Genomic DNA, 18883 nt, shown 5'->3' with positions numbered 1-18883 from the left:
CCTCCCAGTGGTCTCAGGCGACCGATCCTCTTTCACAGCACATTTCTGTGACCTCAACTCTTCGACGATCACTTCAGTGGTGGATGGTATTTTCCAATCTCTCCAGAGGTCTTCTGTTTCACACGCCTTCTCATCAAAAAATTTTGACCACCGATGCGGCAACTTATGCCTGGGGGGCACATTTGGATGGTCTTCAGACTCAAGGTCATTGGTCCACCAAAGAGGAAAAGTTCCATATCAATCTTCTAGAACTCAGAGTGATTTATTTTGCTCTCAAAGCTTTTCAGCATCTCATAGACAACCAAGTCCTCTTGCATCGCACGGACAATCTGGTTAAACAAGCAAGGAGGCACAAGATTCCTCCTTCTTTGTCAGGAGGCTCAAAAGATTTGGTTTTGATGACTGCTCACATCTAACTCAAAGCAGTCTACATTCAGGGGGAACAGAATTTATCGACAGACAAGCTCAGCAGAATTCTTCAACCTCACGAATGGACACTCAGTTCTGCAGCTCCCCTTCCCATCTTTTCTCAATGGGGCACTCCTCAGGTGGATTTGTTTGCATCTTCCCACAACAACAGGTTGCCCCAATTTTGCTCCAGGCTATACAGTATTTTCCCCATCGCCTGGAGGCAGATGCATTTCTTCTGAATTGGACGCACAACTTTCGCTATGCGTTTCCTCCCATTCCTCTTTTCAAAAGATGCTTGTCAAGGTCATAGTAACATTGTATATGATGGTAGATAAACACCCGAATGGTCCAGTCAGTCTGCCCAACCCTACATGCTCCATAAAAATAAATAAATCATTTAATTAAAATTGTCCTTTTTCTTAGATATTTCTGGGCCAGAGACCCAGAGCCCTGCCTAGTAGTGTGCTTAGGTTCTATTTACTGGAGTTTCCATCAAAGCTCTCTCCAGCCCATCTTAACCATTTCAGCCATCAAAGCCCTCCCCAGCCCGTCCTCAACTGAATGTCCACATATGGGACACATACTGCCCATTACCAACCCTAATTCCTTCAATATATACCCAATATTTTCTGATTAGAGATCATCTGTGTTCATCCCACACTAGTTTAAACTCTGTCACCATTTTCTTCTCTACCACCTCCCTCGGGAGCGCATTCCATGGATCAACCACCTTCTCCGTAAAGAAGAATTTCCTAACATTATTCTTGAATCTACCACCCTTCAACCTCAAATTATGCCCTCTGGTTTTACCATTTTCCTGTCTCTGGAATAGATTTTGTTCTACGTTAATACCTTTCAAGTATTTGAACGTCTGAATCATATCTCCCCCATCTCTCCTTTCCTCTAGGGCAGTGGTAGGCAAACTCATTAGTCAAAAGAGCCAAAGATCAGCAGTACAATGATTAAGATTTTTTTTGAGAGCCATAGCCCACGTCTGCTTGTGCTACTACGGCTAAGTCAACCCGACTGGCACCTCGCTCGCCTGCATGTGGTCGAAATCGATTCATGGCAGAGACTAGAGAATGACACGGGGAAAAAAAAATTGTCTCTGTCCTTGCCCCGAACCCACGAGCTCGGACCCCACAAACCATCTGATCCCATCCACACAAGCCTCAAATAGTTTTATACTGAACTTATTATATTAAAATAAAAAAGAAACAATATTCTGTACAATTGTCAATTTATAAATCAGTGTCTTCTCCCCACTCTCTCTTCCCCATTTCCCTTCAGCATCCTCAGCCCACTCTCTCTCCACTTCCCTTCAGTGCACGCACATAAAAACAAGCAAGCAAGTTTATATCATTTTCATTTTATCCATTCATAGAAATTAAAGTCTAAATAATGCCAGTCACATAACAAAACATGATTTTACAAAAATAATTCCCTGCACAATCAAGCCTGCAAGGATTACTAGATGTCTTTCAGCAGCTCCCCTCCCTCCCTCCCCCCCCTTACCTTCGTAGCCAAGTCAAAATGATCTACCAACAATAAAATTTAAAAAAACACAAAGCACACTGTACACAGAGAAAATGTTAATTATCATTTATATTCCACAGGTTTTCAAAGAGGTCAAGGCAGATGACTTTATGCAATGTCACCTCAGTAACAACTATACAAAAGTAGACAAATATACCCCCTCCCTTTTTACTAAACTGTGATAGCGGTTTTTAGCGCAGGGAGCTGCGCTGAATGCCCTGTGTTGCTCTCGATGCTCATAGGCTCCCTGCAATAAAAACCGCTATTGCGGTTTAGTAAAAGGGGGCCATAGTGCAAAATATAGATAGCAGATATAAATTCTCAAAACGGACACATTCTGATCACTAAATTAAAAATAAAATCATTTTTCCTACCTTTGTTGTCTGGTAATTTCATCAGTCTCTGGTTGCACTTTATTCTTCTGACTGTGCATCCAATATTTTTTCCCTTCTTTCAGCCTCCTGTATGCTTCCTCTCCTCCAGACCTCATTCCCTACCCCAACTTTTTCATTCTTTCACCCTGGCCCCTTCTTTATTTCTCTCTCCGTGCCCTCTTTCTTTCTTTTTTTTTTTTATTTCTTTCTCCATCCCCCTTTCCTTCTGTCTGTCTTTCTCTCTCCATGCTCCCTTTCTGTCTGTCTCCCTCCCTGTCTTTCTGTCTCCCATCTCCCTTCTTTCTTTCTGTCTCCCTGCCCCCCCTTTCTTTCTTTCTCCCTGCCCTCCCCCAAGCCACCGCCATTGGGGAACAGGCTGCCACTGTCGCCGGGGGAATAGGCCACCACCGAGGAATACAGTACGGCCTGTAAGATATTTGAATGTCTCTATCATGTCTCCCCTCTCTCTGCATTCTTCGAGAGAATATAACTGCAGCCTGCTTAGATTTTCTTCATTTGGGAGATCCTTGAGTCCTGAGACCATCTTAGTGGCCATTTGCTGAACCGACAACATCCTCTTCACATCCTTCTGATAATGCTGCCTCCAAAACTGAACACAGTACTCTAGATGAGTTCTCACCATGGACCTGTACAATGGCATTATAACTTCAGGCTTTCAGCTGACAAAACTTCTCCGGGTGCAACCCAGCATTTGTCTAGCTTTGGTTGAAGCTTTCTCCACTTGATTGGTAGTCTTCATATCTTCACTAATGATTACATCCAGGTCCCATTCTTCGACAGTTTTTGTTAAGGTTTCTTCATTCAGGGTGTATGTTCTGCAGGGGTTACCGCTACCAAGGTGCATAACCTTACACTTTTTGGCATTAAAACTCAGTTGCCAAGTATTAACCATTTTTCCAGTAAAAATAGGTCTTGCCTCATATTGTCGGGCACGGTTGTGATGTCCACTACGTTGCATAGCTTAGCGTCATCGGCAAATAATGTAATTTTACCTCGAAGTCCCTGGGGCAGGTCTCGTACAAAGATATTAAATAGTATCAGACCCAAGACCGAGCCCTGCGACACTCCACTGGTCACTTCCGATGTTTCTGAGGTTTTACTATCACCCTCTGAAGTCTACCACTGAGCCAGTCTTTAACCCATGCAGTCAATGTTTCTCCTAGCCCCATTGTATTCATTTTGTTCAATAACCTACAGTGTGGGACACTATCAAAGGCTTTACTGAAGTCCAAATACACTATATCCAGGGACTCTCACCTATCCAGTTGTTTCGTTACCCAGTCGAAGAAGCTTATCAGATTGGATTGACAAGACCTTACCTTCGTAAAACCATGCTGGTGGGGATCCCTCAGCCTTTCGTCATCTAGAATCATATCCAATCTGTTTTTAATCAACGTCTCCATAAGTTTACACACTATTGATGTGAGACTCACTGGTCTGTAATTTTCAGCTTCTGACCTGCATCCCTTTTTGTGGAGCAGAATGACGTTAGCAGTTTTCCAGTCCAAGGGGACTTTTCCCTTGTTTAGGGAAAGATTGAAAAGCGCAGCTAACGGCTTTGCCAGGACATCTTTCAATTCCCATAGTACCCTGGGGTGTAGATTATCCGGTCCCATGGCTTTGTTCACTTTTAGCCTCGATAGTTCATGGTAAACGCTGCTCGCAGTAAATTCAAAATCCTGGAACGGGTCCTCCGAGCACTCTCTTGTCTGCAGCTGCGGTCCGGATCCCGGTGCCTTACAGGTAAAGACCGAGCAGAAGTAGCTATTGAGTAGTTCAGCTTTATCTGAGTCTAAATCTACATAGTTACCATCATGTTTCCTGAGGCGCACAATCCAGTCTGTGTTCTTTTTTCTGTCACTAATATACCTGAAAAATGATTTATCCCCTTTATTTTCTAGCCATATTTTCTTCCATCCGGAGTTTGGCATCCCTGACTGCTGTTTTAACAGTTCTAGATTTCACCAGATAGGCTTCTTTAGTTTTTGGTCGTTGTGATTGTTTGTAGGATACAAATGCTCTTTTCTTCTGCTTTACTAGTTCCGAGATCTCTGCGGAGAACCACTGGGGTCTATTATTTCTCCTTTGTTTACTCACGGTTTGTATGTAGAGGTTGGTTGCTTCTAACTTTTGCAGATCCTTTTTCATGTTTTCCATTCCCTCCGCAGTGTCTACTCTGTTACAAATCTTGGTTCATCTGCAAAGAGGCAAACTTTCCTTCTAACCCTTCGGTAATGTTGCTCACAAACATATTGAACAGGATCGGCCCCAGCATTGATCCCTAAGGGACTCTACTACTCACCTTTCCTTCTTCTGAGCGATTTCCATTAACTACCACCCTCTGGCATCTGCCCATCAACCAGTTTCTAATCCAGTTCACCACTTTGGGTCCTAACTTCAGCCCATCAAGTTTGTTCAAGAGCTTTTTATGAGGAACCGTGTCAAAGGCTTTGCTGAAATCTAAGTAAATTACATCTAGCACATGCCCTTGATCCAATTTTTCGGTCACCCAATCAAAAAATTAAATCGGATTCATTTGGCACAACTTACCTTTAGTAAAACCATATTGCCTCGGATCCAGTAACCCATTTGAGTCAAGGAATTTCACTATCCTTTCTTTCAGCAATGCTTCCATTATTTTTCCAATAACCAAAGTGAGGCTTACCGGTCTGTAGTTTCCTACTTCATCTCTGCGACCACTTTTGTAAATCGGCACCACATCTGCTCTTCTCCAAAACCCAGGAACCACTCCCGTCTCCAAAGATTTGTTGAACAAATCTTTAATAGGTCCCGCCAGAACCTCTCTAAGCTCCCTCAATATTCTGGGATGGATCCCGTCCTTTCCCATCGCTTTGTCCACCTTCAATTTTTCAAGTTGTTCATAAATACTTTCTTCCATGAACGGCACGGTATCTACTCTATTCTCATGTGTAACTTTGCCAGACAATCTCGGTCCTTCTCTAGGATCTTCTTCCATGAACACAGAGCAGAAGTATTTGTTTAACATGTTTGCTTTTTCCTTATCACTCTACACATATCGATACATATCTTTTAGTCTCGCAATTCTATTTTTCATCTTCTTCCTTTCACTAAAATATCTTAAAACAATTTTGTCTCCCTTTTTTTACATTTCTAGCCATTTGCTCTTCCGCTTGCGCGTTCGCCAGATGTATCTCTCTCTTGGCTTCTTTCAGCTTCGCCTGGTAGTCCTTTCTGTAATCCTCTTCTTGGGTATTTTTATATTTCACAAACGCCAGCTCTTTTGTCTTTATTTTCTCTGCCACAAGTTTAGAGAACCATTTCGGTTTCCTTTCTCTTGTTTTTAATTATTTTCTTCACATAAAGGTCTGTAGCCATTTTTATTGCTCCTATCAGCTTAGACCTCTGTTTTTCCACTTCCCTAATGTCCTCCCATCCTAACAGCTCTTTCTTCAGGTACTCTCCCATTTTATTAAAGTCTGTGCATTTGAAATCTAAGACTTTGAGTTTTGTGTGGCCACCCTCCACTTTAGATATTATATCAAACCAAACCGTTTGATGATTGCTATTTCCCAGGTGGGCACGCACTCGAACATTAGAGATATTCTCCCCGTTTGTGAGGCCCAGATCTAATATCGCTTTTTCCCTCTTGGGTTCTGTAACCATGATTCTCATAGCTCCTCTGTGGTCCAGGTAGCCTTGGTTCTCCCTTCTACTTCAACTCAGTATCAAGGAGCCAATACCTCTTTCAATTTTTCCATCACTTCTCACACAGAATCAAAGATCTCTTCTGCACCCTAACCTGCAATCTCTGTACCTGATAGCTTGGCATCTCTCGGGCTGACTTCTGCTGATCTTTGTCTCTCTCAGCCTGTTCAATTAATATTAAAAACTTCCAGAAAACCAGCCATTCAACAATGTTATCAACAAAAGTGGACATGCTTTTCTGCCTGGTGTCTTCTACATCATCATGATCCAAAATACATTGCAGTTTCATAAGTTTTGGATTATCTTCTTCATTTATCTGATTCTGGTCTCAAATCTACATCTATCAGAGTATATCTCAGTGCGATCACTGCTTTTCATCAACCAGTCAATGGTAAACCTCTCACTGCTCACCCTTTGGTTTCCAGATTCATTAAATGACTTTTTAATGTTAAACCACCTCTGAAACCACCTTCTGTAGCATGGAATCTCAATGCGGTTCTTGCTAAGTTGATGAAGCCTCCATTTGAACCAATGTCGACGGCTCATCTCAAGTACATAACCTGGAAAGTTGTTTTCCTCATCTCTCTCATTTCTGCCAGAAGAGTGAGTGAACTTCAAGTACTATTGACGGATCCACCGTTTACAGTGTTCCACCATCTGAAGTTCTTATCAAAGGTTGTCACTGAATTTCATCTCAATCAATTGATTGTACTTCTAGTGTTTTTTTCCTAAGCCTCATTCTCAGCCAGGAGAAACGGCTCTTCACACTTTGGATTGCAAATGGGCTTTGGCTTATTATTTCGACAGAACAAAGCTGCATAGGATATCTCCTCAACTTTTCGTCTCCTTTAATCCTAATAAGTTGGGGCATCCTGTTTCGAAGAGAACAATATCCAACTGGTTGGCTACTTGCATATCATTCTGTTATGCTCAGGCTGGGCTGCAACTCGGGTCATATCCCATAAAGTTAGAGCCATGGCAGCTTCAATAGCTTTTCTCGGTTCTACTCTTATTGATGAAATATGCAAAGCTGCTACTTGGTCCTCGGTTCATGCATTCACCTCACATTATTGTCTGTAATCTTTTTCCAGACGATATGGGCACTTCGGCCAGTCAGTATTACAAAATTTATTTTCCTAAAAGGTCACCACTCCCACCTTCCCATTCTGGTTAGCTTGGAGGTCACCCACACGTGAGAATATTCTGCCTGCTTGTCCTGGGATAAAGCACAGTTATTTAGCATAACAAGTGTTATCCAGGGATATCAGGCAGATATTCTCACAACCCACCCTCCTCCCCTGGTTGGCTTCTTAGCTGGCTTAGTGAACTGAGGAGCCACACATCTATGTCGGAAGGGAAGGCACTCGCGCATGTGTGATATGGGCTATCACAAGCTTTCTAAATTTCTTAAAGTTGCGATGCACTTTTAAAATGTCCATACCGGGGCTCCGTGGATGGCATCACCCACATGTGAGAATATCTGCCTGCTGTCCCTAGATAACTCCTGTTATGGTAAGTAACTGTGCTGTCACAACAGTAAATCAAAAAGTAAAGGCAAAATGCATTTAGCAGCTCTAATAGAAGTAATTGTGGCAATTGAATGCATCTGTTTTACACATAGTCCCCACGCAAGATGACACATTTGTTGTATCACTCAACTGGCTTCTGCATTACTGCAGAGAAAAAGGTTTTCGGCTGCTCCTGAAGCCAGGTGAGCGCCGCTTCCTTTACTTTATTATTTTTTGTCTTTTGCTCTCCTGGTCACAGTGATGCACCTATGTCTCATCACCGGTGACAGTTCTCTCCAGAATACTTGGATCTTCTTCATACAGTCTCAGGAACTGGGTCGCAACCTCAACATTCTATTGCTTGTATCCCAAGTCATCATGCATTATGGCAAATGCAGATCTATACCTAATATCCAAATTTGCAGCCAATTGAGACATCGTTCTAGTCTAATCTAATTTTCATTTTATATACCAAATCTACTCCCTAAGGAGCTCAACTCAGTTTACAGTTCGTTTAAAAATGAAACATAACAAGTAAAAACTGTGGGATAAAAACAGAAATTGGTTAGATTAGATGGATGGAAAAAGTTAGAAAAAATTATGTTGAATTGCTTAAAATTACTATACGACAGCTAAAATAAAATTAACTATTGTGAAAACAACCAGGTTTTAAAACCTTTTTTAAATTGAAATAATTGATCTACCAGTCTTAGAGAATCTGGAAGTCCATTCCAAATTCTCACCAATTTAAAAGTAAAAGATTTACTAAGCTTCCCAGTGCATTTAATACCTTTCAGAGAAGGAAATGCTAATTTGTGAATTGTAATTCTTGAATAGCAGGATTTAAAGGAATTCCCACTAAGTGGAATCAAAGAGTCAAATATTCCATAAAGGAGTTTGAAACCACACATGCACACTTGCATACTGAAAGGGAAAAATGCAAAGTAGGCCTCCAAGGCAAGCGGGAAAATTGCGAAAAAGGATTCAAAGACGAACTACAGGAGTTCAAGGAACAAGTGAAATTAGAGAGCGAAAAGAAGGAAAAACAGCAGGAACTAAAAGGACATGCAGAAATGAGGAAGACAGCTGAGGACAAAGAAATCACACCATGGGAAGGGGAAGAACAAAATGGGACTCAGGGGCTGGCACCCCAAGAAGGGGACGACAAGAGAATCAACCCACAAGGAAGAACAACAATGCAAAAACAAGGAAGAACAACAGGGAAAGTAAAAAACCAAAACTTAAATTGCTTGTACGCCAATGCAAGGAGTCTACGGACCAAAATGGGAGAGCTGGAAGTCATGGCCAACAAAGAGGACCTAGACATAATTGGAATCACAGAAACATGGTGGTCTGAGGACAACAAATGGGACGTAGTACTACCAGGTTATAAACTCTATAGGAAAGACAGGACATGTAAGAAGGGAGGAGGAATAGCGCTATACATAAAGGACTCCATTCACTCGACCAGGATGGATACGGCAACAAGGGCAGAAGGTTTGGAATCGCTATGGGTTAAGTTACCAGGAAGAAAGGGAGCCGACACAAAATTGGGACTTTATTATCGCCCACCTGGACAGCCAGAAACAAGTGACAATGACCTAGAAGCAGAATTGAGGCAGGAATGCAAAAGCGGAAGGGTGACGGTTATGGGAGACTTCAACCACCCTGGGATAGACTGGAGCATTGGACACTCCAGCAGCGCGAGGGAAACAAAGTTCCTGGAGGCTGTGAGGGATTGCTTCTTGGAGCAGCTGGTCCAGGAACCGACACGAGGAGATACCACTCTTGACCTAATCCTCAACGGTCTAGGGGGACCCGCAAAGGAGGTGGTAGTAGTAGGGCCACTAGGAAACAATGATCACAACATGATCCAGTACAAACTAGAAATGGGAACATCAAAAGTGAAGAGAACCACAGCGAAGGCACTCAACTTCAGAAAAGGGAACTACGAAGCTATGAGGAAAATGGTGAGACATAAACTCAGAAACAGCTCACGGAAGATGGAGACCGTAGAGAAAGCCTGGTCCCTACTCAAGAACACGGTGCAAAAAGCACAAAACATGTACATCCCCAGGTTTAGGAAAGGGCGCAAACAGAATCAAACAAAAAACAAGGTGTGGATAACAAAGGAAGTGAAGAAGGCGATAAGCGACAAGAAATCATCATTCAGAAAATGGAAAAAGGACCAAACTGAGGAAAACCGGAAGGAACACAAAAAACACCAGAAAGAGTGCCACTGAGTGGTTAGGGAAGAAAAAAGAGAATACGAAGAGAAGCTGGCTGGTGAGGCGAGAAACTTCAAACCGTTCTTTAGGTACGTGAAGGGGAGGCAACCGGCAAGGGAGGAAGTGGGACCGTTGGATGATGGAACCAGAAAGGGAGTGGTAAGAGAGGAAAAAGAGGTAGCAGACAGGTTAAACAAGTTTTTCTCGTCGGTCTTCACAAGCGAGGACACATCCAATGTACCAGAACCTGAGGAGATTATAAGTGGGGATCTAGATGAAAAGCTGGAGCGAATAGAAGTAAGCCATGAGGACATCCTACGACAGATAGATAGATTAAAAAGCGACAAATCACCGGGCCCGGATGGAATCCACCCAAGGGTACTAAAAGAACTGAGAAAGGAAATAGCGGAAACACTCCAGCAAATATGTAATCTATTATTGAAAACTGGGGAGATCCCGGAGGACTGGAAAATAGCAAATGTCACGCCTATCTTTAAGAAAGGATCAAGAGGAGACCCGGGAAACTACAGGCCGGTGAGCTTGACTTCGGTTCCGGGTAAGATGATGGAAGCACTTATTAAGGACAGCATCTGCGAGCACATGGAAAAAAATGGGCAGCTGAGGGAGAGCCAACATGGCTTCTGCAAGGGAAGGTCTTGCCTCACAAACTTACTACATTTCTTTGAGGGAATAAACAGCCAGATAGACAAAGGGGAACCCATAGACATAATTTACCTTGACTTCCAAAAAGCTTTCGACAAGGTACCCCACGAACGGCTGCTTAAGAAGCTGTGGAACCACAGAGTGAAGGGGGATGTATACCGATGGATTAAACACTGGTTGGCAGGCAGAAAACAGAGGGTTGGAGTGAAGGGCAAATACTCAGACTGGCAACGGGTCACGAGCGGAGTTCCGCAGGGGTCGGTGTTGGGACCGCTCCTGTTCAATATATTTATAGACGATCTGGAGACAGGGACGAAATGTGAGGTTATCAAATTTGCAGATGACACCAAACTCTGCAGCAGGATTAGAACCACGGAAGACTGTGAAAACCTGCAAAGGGACCTAACGAAGCTGGAAGAGTGGGCCAAAAAGTGGCAGATGCGTTTTAATATAGAGAAATGCAAGGTCATGCATGTTGGGAAAAAGAACCCGATGTTCAGCTATACAATGGGGGGAACATTGCTAGATGTAAGTACCCTTGAAAGAGACCTGGGTGTGCTGGTGGATACAACAATGAAAGCATCAGCACAATGCGCGACAGCCTCAAAGAAAGCAAACAGAATGCTGGGTATCATCAAGAAGGGTATCACGACCAGGACAAAGGAAGTCATCATGCCACTGTACCGTGCAATGGTGCGCCCGCATCTGGAGTACTGTGTCCAGTATTGGTCGCCGTACCTCAAGAAGGACATAGCATTGCTTGAGGGGGTCCAGAAAAGAGCGACGAAAATGGTAAGAGGTATGGAAAACCTTTCGTATGCCGACAGGCTAGAACAGCTGGGGCTGTTCTCCCTGGAAAAGAGGAGACTTAGAGGAGACATGATACAAACTTTCAAGATCCTGAAAGGCATAGATAAGGTAGACAGGGACAGATTCTTCAGACTGTGGGGAACAACAAGTACAAGGGGGCACTTGGAGAAACTGAAAGGGGATAGGTTTAGAACCAATGCCAGGAAGTTCTTCTTCACCCAGAGAGTGGTGGACACATGGAACGCACTCCCAGAGGTTGTGGTGGGGCAGAAGACACTACAGGGATTCAAAGAAGGTTTGGATAAATTCCTGAAGGAAAAGGGGATTGAGGGATACAGATAGAAGTAAGGATAGGTTTTTTAGGGCAGGGAACACTTGACAGGTCATGGACCTGATGGGCCGCTGCGGGTGCGGACCGCTGGGTGCGATGGACCTCTGGTCTGATCCCGGTGGAGGCAACTTCTTATGTTCTTACTTGAACTGTATCATATGATGGACCGGAAGCCAATGGAGTTTTCTTAGCTATGGGGAAACATGGTCGTACTTTCTCTTTCCAAAAATAAGTTTGGCCGCTGTATTCTGTATTAACTGGAGACGATCTAAACTGCCTTGTTTAATACCCAAATAAATAGAATTACAGTAGTCTATCTGGGCCAACACAGTGGATTGTACCAGTAATAAATAATGTTCTTGATAAAATAGTGCCCTGACTTTCCTCAGCATGGGCAAACTAAAGAAACATTTCTTAGCTAAGGAATTTATCTGGTCATTAAAAGTGAGAGAGGAATCCAGAATAATACCCAAAACTCTAGAAGTGAAGTGAAGTTGTAATATAATATTTGATTATAGTAGTAGGGAGATTAACTAATCTAAGTCCGATCCAAAGCAGCTTAGTTTTTGAAGCATTCAGTTTCATTTGAATGGAATCGCCCAACTCTGGAGCTTAGAGATACAGCTATCTATGCCTGTAACCTGGTCACTGAAATCATGTTTGACTTCCAATAAAATAAAAATGTTATCCGCATAGATAAAAATAGATTCAGCAGGCGAAAGACAGAAATTTTTTAAAGACGTTATATAGACATTAAATAAAATAGGTGACAAAGGAGAACTTTTGGGTATCCATGAAAATGAGACCTGGCCCTCTAAGCATACCTCATAAGAACGTCGCTAAAGAAATTTACTAAACCAATCTAGAACCACATTAGTCCTATGTCAGCCAACATATGAATCAAAATATCATGATGAACTATCGTTATCTGTCAGTCTTCTCTAATCAAGACATCCACCCTATCAATGTGCTCTTGTGTGTGCGATGTTGATGGGTGAGCAGAATGACCTTCATTGGTTAGACCTGTTCTTCCTACTTTAAACCTTTTTTACCCACTCATAAACCTTTAATTGATTCATGGTGCTATGTCCATACTGAGTCAATATCAAGTGTTGAATTTCCAAAGGTTTCACTCCCTCTGTCCAAAGAAAGCGCACTACTGCATGTTGTTTTTCGATGTTGTGATGTTGCAATGGAGTGTCCATGTTTCTGACCTTGTGGCTACCATACAACTAAAAGCTGAGTGCTGCACCGTGCATGGACAAACTATTCAACAGGTAATGTATGAGTGCATATGTTGCATTTTGCTAACTCTGTTCCTGTTATTGTGTAATTTAACAATTGCCTTTAATTCTTTGCATTATGTTTGCTCTGTTCTAAATTGAATTGTTTTCTATTAGTTCTCACTACAACATCAACATTGTTCTGTGGTTTAGTATGGTTTTGTATCCTCAGTCTAACATATATTTTTCTGATAATCTTACAGGTAGGGGCTGGTAAGGATGTGAGCTTCCTCACAACCTCCATGGGGTTCTTCCTTCCCCTCTAAGGCCTATGTGCCTTGATTTTGGGTTGGCTGTGAGCCTTTTGCCTCACAGGGTGAGAAGGGTTGGTGTGCAGTGGGAGGATTTGTGGGGAGGGAGGATTGTGAGAGGGGAGTTTGTGACTGCAGGGTTTGTGTGTAGTTCTCAACTGATATCAGACATTCAAGAGAGGTTGCTGATTATAGATATACTATATCTATATTTGTACTATGGGATAGCTGATACAATCTTTTGTGCTAGGTGTCTTCTCAATAATGTTATCAATGTGCACTTAACCTAAAGCCAGCATAGCTAGCATTGACTCTTAACACTGATATGGTCTGTCTTATTTAATCAGCTTGCTTGTTCTTTGAGCAATATGAGTGAGTATTTGTAACAGCAGCTGCTATCCATTGCTTGTTATGTAGACAGTACACTATGTTTTATGAAGGAGAAGAAGAGTGTGGTGCAGTGGTTAAAGCTATATGCTCAGCTCCCTGATGTTGTGCGTTCAAACCTACCCTGCTCCTTGTGACCCTGAGCAAGTCACTTAATCCCCCCCCATTGCCCCAGATACATTAGATAGATTGTGAGACCACCAGGACAGACAGGGGAAAATGCTTGAGTACCTGAATAAAATTCATGTAAACCATTCTTAGCTCCCCTGGGAGAACGGTATAGATAATTGAATAAATAAACAAATAAAAAGGATAAGAGAAAACTGAGGAGAAAACACCAAAGAGACAATTCTGTTAGTGGGTGCCCTGATGCTGTGAGATGAGAGGCTATTCTTTGATGACATCTGGGTACCTAGATTCCATTATAGAATACTAACATAACCTAGGATCAGTATGCCTAACATTTATGGGCCCTCAGTTACACTTTTGTTTTGGTCTGTTTGTCTTTCATAAGATAAGTAAATACGCTTTGTTTGTTTGTTTGCCCTCAGTTATACCAGTCATAAACATGGTGTAAATATGGTTGTGTAAATGTGGCAAGAGCACATATAGCTTACAGGATTCTGTAAGTTACCTAATGTATATAGTCAAATATAAATCTACTAATTTTTTAGCCCATTACATTAATGGGTGCAAGAATAGATGTGTAGATTTAGGCATTTCTTTCTTTCTGTATGTCTGTCTTTCTTTCTCTCTCCCTGCCCCCTTTCTTTCTTTGTCTGTTTTTCTTTGTCTCCCTGGCCCCCTGTCTTTCTTTCTTTCTGTCTGTCCCCCCTGTCCAGTAGGAACCTTTCCCTGCTCCCCTTGTCCAGCAGTTGCCCTTCTCCCTTCCTTTTACTTCCCCCCTTGTGCAACAGCAGCATTTCTCTTCCCCCTCTTCCCTGGTCTTCCTCCTCCCTCATTCCCTCTGTCTCCCCAAAAGGGTGCTGCTGCAGCATTCCCCCCGTGGTCTCACACAGCCGTCGGCAGCATTTCCCCCCCCCCATGGTCTCTCACAGCCATCTCATTTCTCATTTCCCCCCTCCTGGGTTTCACACAGCCGTCGTCAGCGCAGCATTCACAACTCGTTACTCCTTCTTGCTGTCCTTCGTCGCTGCCAGGTCCCACCTACTTTCTGTTTCTGCGAAGGCAGGACCTGGCAGTGAGGACGGCCCGAAGCAAGCAGGAGCAGTGAGTTGAAGCCTCCCTCCCTGCCCTATCTTCTTTCAATACCGCCCTAGCCAGGAAGTGACTACAGCCATGCTTTGGGGGCTCTAACACTGTGCTTGCCGGCTTCGCTTCTCCTCCCTCCCTCCTTCTCCGGTTTCAGAGGAGCAGGGTTGGGAAGCCGGCAAGCACAGTGTTAGAGCCCCCAAAGCATGGCCATAGTCACTTTCTGGCTAGGGTGGTATTGAAGGAAGATAGGGCAGGGAGGGAGGCTTGTGCCACAAGGGTCACCGCTATCCCCACTGCTTTTCAATGTCTACATGTCCTCACTGGGCTTGCAATTAACCCAGCTAGGTATAAAATTATTCAGTTACGCAGATGATTTTACGATCATCATCCCATTTGCTAACTCTATCTTCAAAACTATTCCCAAGGCATCAGAAGCTATAAATGTGATGGAACAATGGATGACAGACTTCAAGATCAAACTAAATTCATAAAAAACGAAATTCTTCGTTGCTTCGCCACATCCGCTTGACACCAAAACACCACTATGCATCAATGAACTTAGTTACCCTATTCAGTCCACCATGAAGATACTAGGTGTAACTGGATCAATGCCTAACCATGAAAGACCAGGTGGACTCCTTAATCAGAAAGGGTTTTTTCACTCTCTGGAAACTTAGATCCATTAAATCTTATTTCGATACGTCAGCATTCAGAATCCTGGTACAATCCCTCGAACTAAGTTAACTTGACTACTGTAACATCGCATATCTAGCAACTTCCCAAAAGAATATGAGACGTTTACAATTAATGCAAAATGCAGCGGTCAGACTAATCTTCGGGCTAAAAAAATTTGATCACGTGACACCTTACTACCGGCAGTTGCATTGGCTACCGATGGAAGCACGCGTAAAGTTCAAATTCGCCTGCTTCTGCTTCAAAGTACTATACGGACTAGCCTCTAATTACATAACTGACCTTCTCAGCAAACAAACACAAAAGAAGCTCACATTCGAACTTCGTTTCCCCTCCAGTCAGAGGTTGTAAACAGAAAAAACACCATGAACACCTTCTCTCACATCAAGCAGCATTATGGGGTAAAGAACTAGATCAATTGCTTTCACCCACTACTTATGAGGAATTCAGGAAGCGCCTAAAAACATACCTGTTCCTGAAATAGCTAGACAACTGACCCATATTTCCCTTTCTCCTCAACAACGGTTTTCCTGACCTACTAATCTCTCTCTTACACCTCTTTTAAGTTCAATCAATTTGTACCTTCTTTTAATCTTTTGTAAAATACATAGAACTTCACAGTACTGTGGTATATAAACTGCTATTATTATTATTATATACCTTACAGAATAGAACTTATCCATCCTGTTAGGAGTTACATGCGTAAATGTATACTTGTCCTTGGAAGTGCTAGTATTCTGTAATTTTAAACAAAAGTTGTGTGTAAATGTAAGTGCCCAGTTACAGAATTGCCCTTTAAATGTTGTCAAAATGCTGTGTATTGAGTTATGCTCATTTATTTTATATCTTTCAAGAAAGACATGAAATACATTCTCTTATTCCTCTCTATTGTCCTGCAGGGTATGTTACTTAAGCGAAGTGGCAAGTCATTGAATAAAGAATGGAAGAAGAAATATGTTACACTCTGTGACAATGGCGTACTCACCTATCATCCCAGTTTACATGTAAGTATGTCACATTTCATGCAGTTTGTTTTGTCAAACTACAGATCAAATACAATCGTCAAACCTACTTTTATGTTATCTGATAAATTATCTACTGAGGTTGGGAAGAATTTTGAACTTGATGCTCCTGGAGGAATTTTACATATTACTGAATGCAGTTTTTCAGTTTGATATTGTTTGCAGTATTTCTTAGCCTTTGGTTTTAAAATAGCTCTACACCATAGTTAGATATTTTATGATTTTGTATACAATTTTTTCTTCATTCACAGCAGCAATGCCACCAGAAATAGTTTTCTTATCTTAATAATATGGGGATGGCTTGTAATCTGCCTAGGATAAAACTTATTTAGATGAAATAGAAATGTATAAAAAAAAGGTAGACTTCCCTTGAATTTTGACCTTTTCTTTCAATTTATTTTTACTAACTTCAAAATCACAATAGGTATAAGATTCTTACCACTAAATATTGCCGCATTTATTGCTATACACCGTTCAAAAATAAACTAATGTAATCAGGTTATGTGGCAGTTTTAATTAACCTCCTCATCACCTTTAAGCACTATATCCTAAACACACTCAACTATTCTGAAGCGTATTGGTTCTTAACACAACCCAGAATTCAAATAATTTAACAAATCTCTCTTTAAACTAGCTCCACCCCTCACAGAGCAGCAACTTACGCATCTCCTTCAAATGCATCCCTAAAATTATTTACCATGTATTTAACACTTGATTTCATACCCAAAGTGGTAAGGAGTTAGTTTGAAATGATTTCTACTTGCCTAGTTTCTGTCTACATAAGAACATAAGAATTGCCGCTGCTGGGTCAGACCAGTGGTCTATCGTGCCCAGCAGTCCTCTAACGCGGCAGCCCCCAGGTCAAAGACCAGTGCTCTAAATGAGTCCAGCCTCACGTGTATTAGGTTCCAGTTTAGCAGGATCTTGTCCAACTTTGTCTTGAATCTCTGGAGGGTGTTTTCCCCTATATCAGATTCCAGAAGAGTGTTCCAGTTTTCTACCACTCTCTGGGTGAAGAAGAACTTCCTTACGTTTGTGCAGAATCTATCTCCTTTCAACTTTAGAGAGTGCCTTCTTGTTCTCCCTACCTTGGAGAGGGTGAACAATCTGTTTTTATCTGCTAAGTCTATTCCCTTCAGTATTTTGAATGTTCTGATCATGTCCCCTGTCAGTCTCCTTTTTTCAAGGGAGAAGAGGCCCAGTTTCTCCAATCTCTTACTGTACGGCAACTCCTCCAGCCCCTTAACCATTTTAGTCGCTCTTCTCTGGACCCTTTCAAGTAGTACCATGTCCTTCTTCATGTACAGCGACCAGTGCTGGATGCAGTACTCCAGGTGAGAGCACACCATGGCCCGGTACAGCAGCATGATAACCTTCTCCGATCTGTTTGTGATCCCCTTCTTAATCATTCCTAGCATTCTGTTCGCCCTTTTCTCTGCTGCCGTTCATTGCGTGGATGGCTTCATCGACTTGTCGATCAGAACTCCCAAGTCTCTTTCCTGGGAAGTCTCTCCAATTCCCGCCCCAGACATCCTGTATTCGTGCATGAGATTTTTGATACCTACATGCAACACTTTACACTTATCCACATTGAACCTCATTTGCCATGTTGATGCCCATTTCTCGAGCTTGATTATGTCGTGTTGCCGATTTTCGCAATCCCCTGTGTCTTCACTACTCTGAATAACTTTGTATTGTCCACAAATTTAATCACCTCACTCATCGTAGCAATGTCCAGATCGTTTATGAAGATGTTGAAGAGCACGGGTCCAAAGATCGAGCCCTGCAGCACCCCACTGGTGACGCTTTTCTAGTCCGAGTATTGTCCATTTACCCCCACTCTCTGTTTCCTATGTTCCAGCCAGTTTTTAATCCAAGTGAGTATTTCATCCTTGATTCCATGGCTCACAATTTTCCGAAGTAGTCGTTCATGTGTAACCTTGTTGAACGCCTTCTGAAAATCCAGATATACAATTTTGACCGGGTCGCCCTTGTCTATCTGCTTGTCTACTCCCTCGAAGAAGTGCAGCAAGTTCGTCAAATAAGATCTGCCTTTGTTGAAACCGTGCTGGCTGGTCCTCATCAGACCGTGTCCGTCAAGGTGATCAATGATGCGGTCCTTTATCAGTGCCTATACCATCTTTCCCGGTACTGATGTCAGACTCGCTGGTCTTTAGTTTCCCAGATCTCCCCTCAAACCTTTTTTGAAGATCGGCGTAACATTCGCCACCTTCCAGTCTTCCAGAATGTTTCCCGATTTGATCGACAGATTGACTATTAGTTGGAGCAGTTCAGCTATAGTCCTTTTCAGTTCCTTGATGACCCTCGGATGGATGCCATCCAGTCCTGAGGATTTATCACTCTTAAACCTATCAATCTGCCTGCATATCTCTTCTAGACTGACCGTCAACCCTGTCAGTTTCCCGTCTTCGTTTCCAGCATATAGCCTGATGGGTTCCGGTA

The 18883-nt window shown here is 42.5% G+C and overlaps 1 protein-coding gene across 6 annotated transcripts in view; it reads left to right on the top strand.

The window, feature by feature from the left end:
• The window catches only part of AGAP1 (ArfGAP with GTPase domain, ankyrin repeat and PH domain 1), a 1748840-nt gene that overhangs the window by 767368 nt on the left and 962589 nt on the right, over positions 1-18883 (top strand). For all 6 annotated transcript variants that reach the window (XM_033947219.1, XM_033947222.1, XM_033947220.1 and 3 more), the window contains one exon: positions 16298-16402. In XM_033947219.1, coding sequence (XP_033803110.1) covers positions 16298-16402 — 105 coding nt within the window. The remainder of the gene's footprint in view (positions 1-16297; positions 16403-18883) is intronic.

Source organism: Geotrypetes seraphini, chromosome 5 (assembly GCF_902459505.1).
Source record: "Geotrypetes seraphini chromosome 5, aGeoSer1.1, whole genome shotgun sequence".
NCBI classification, from domain to species: Eukaryota; Metazoa; Chordata; class Amphibia; order Gymnophiona; family Dermophiidae; genus Geotrypetes; species Geotrypetes seraphini.
Note: the sequence above shows the minus strand (reverse complement) of the source record. Positions and strands in the feature narration are given on the sequence as shown.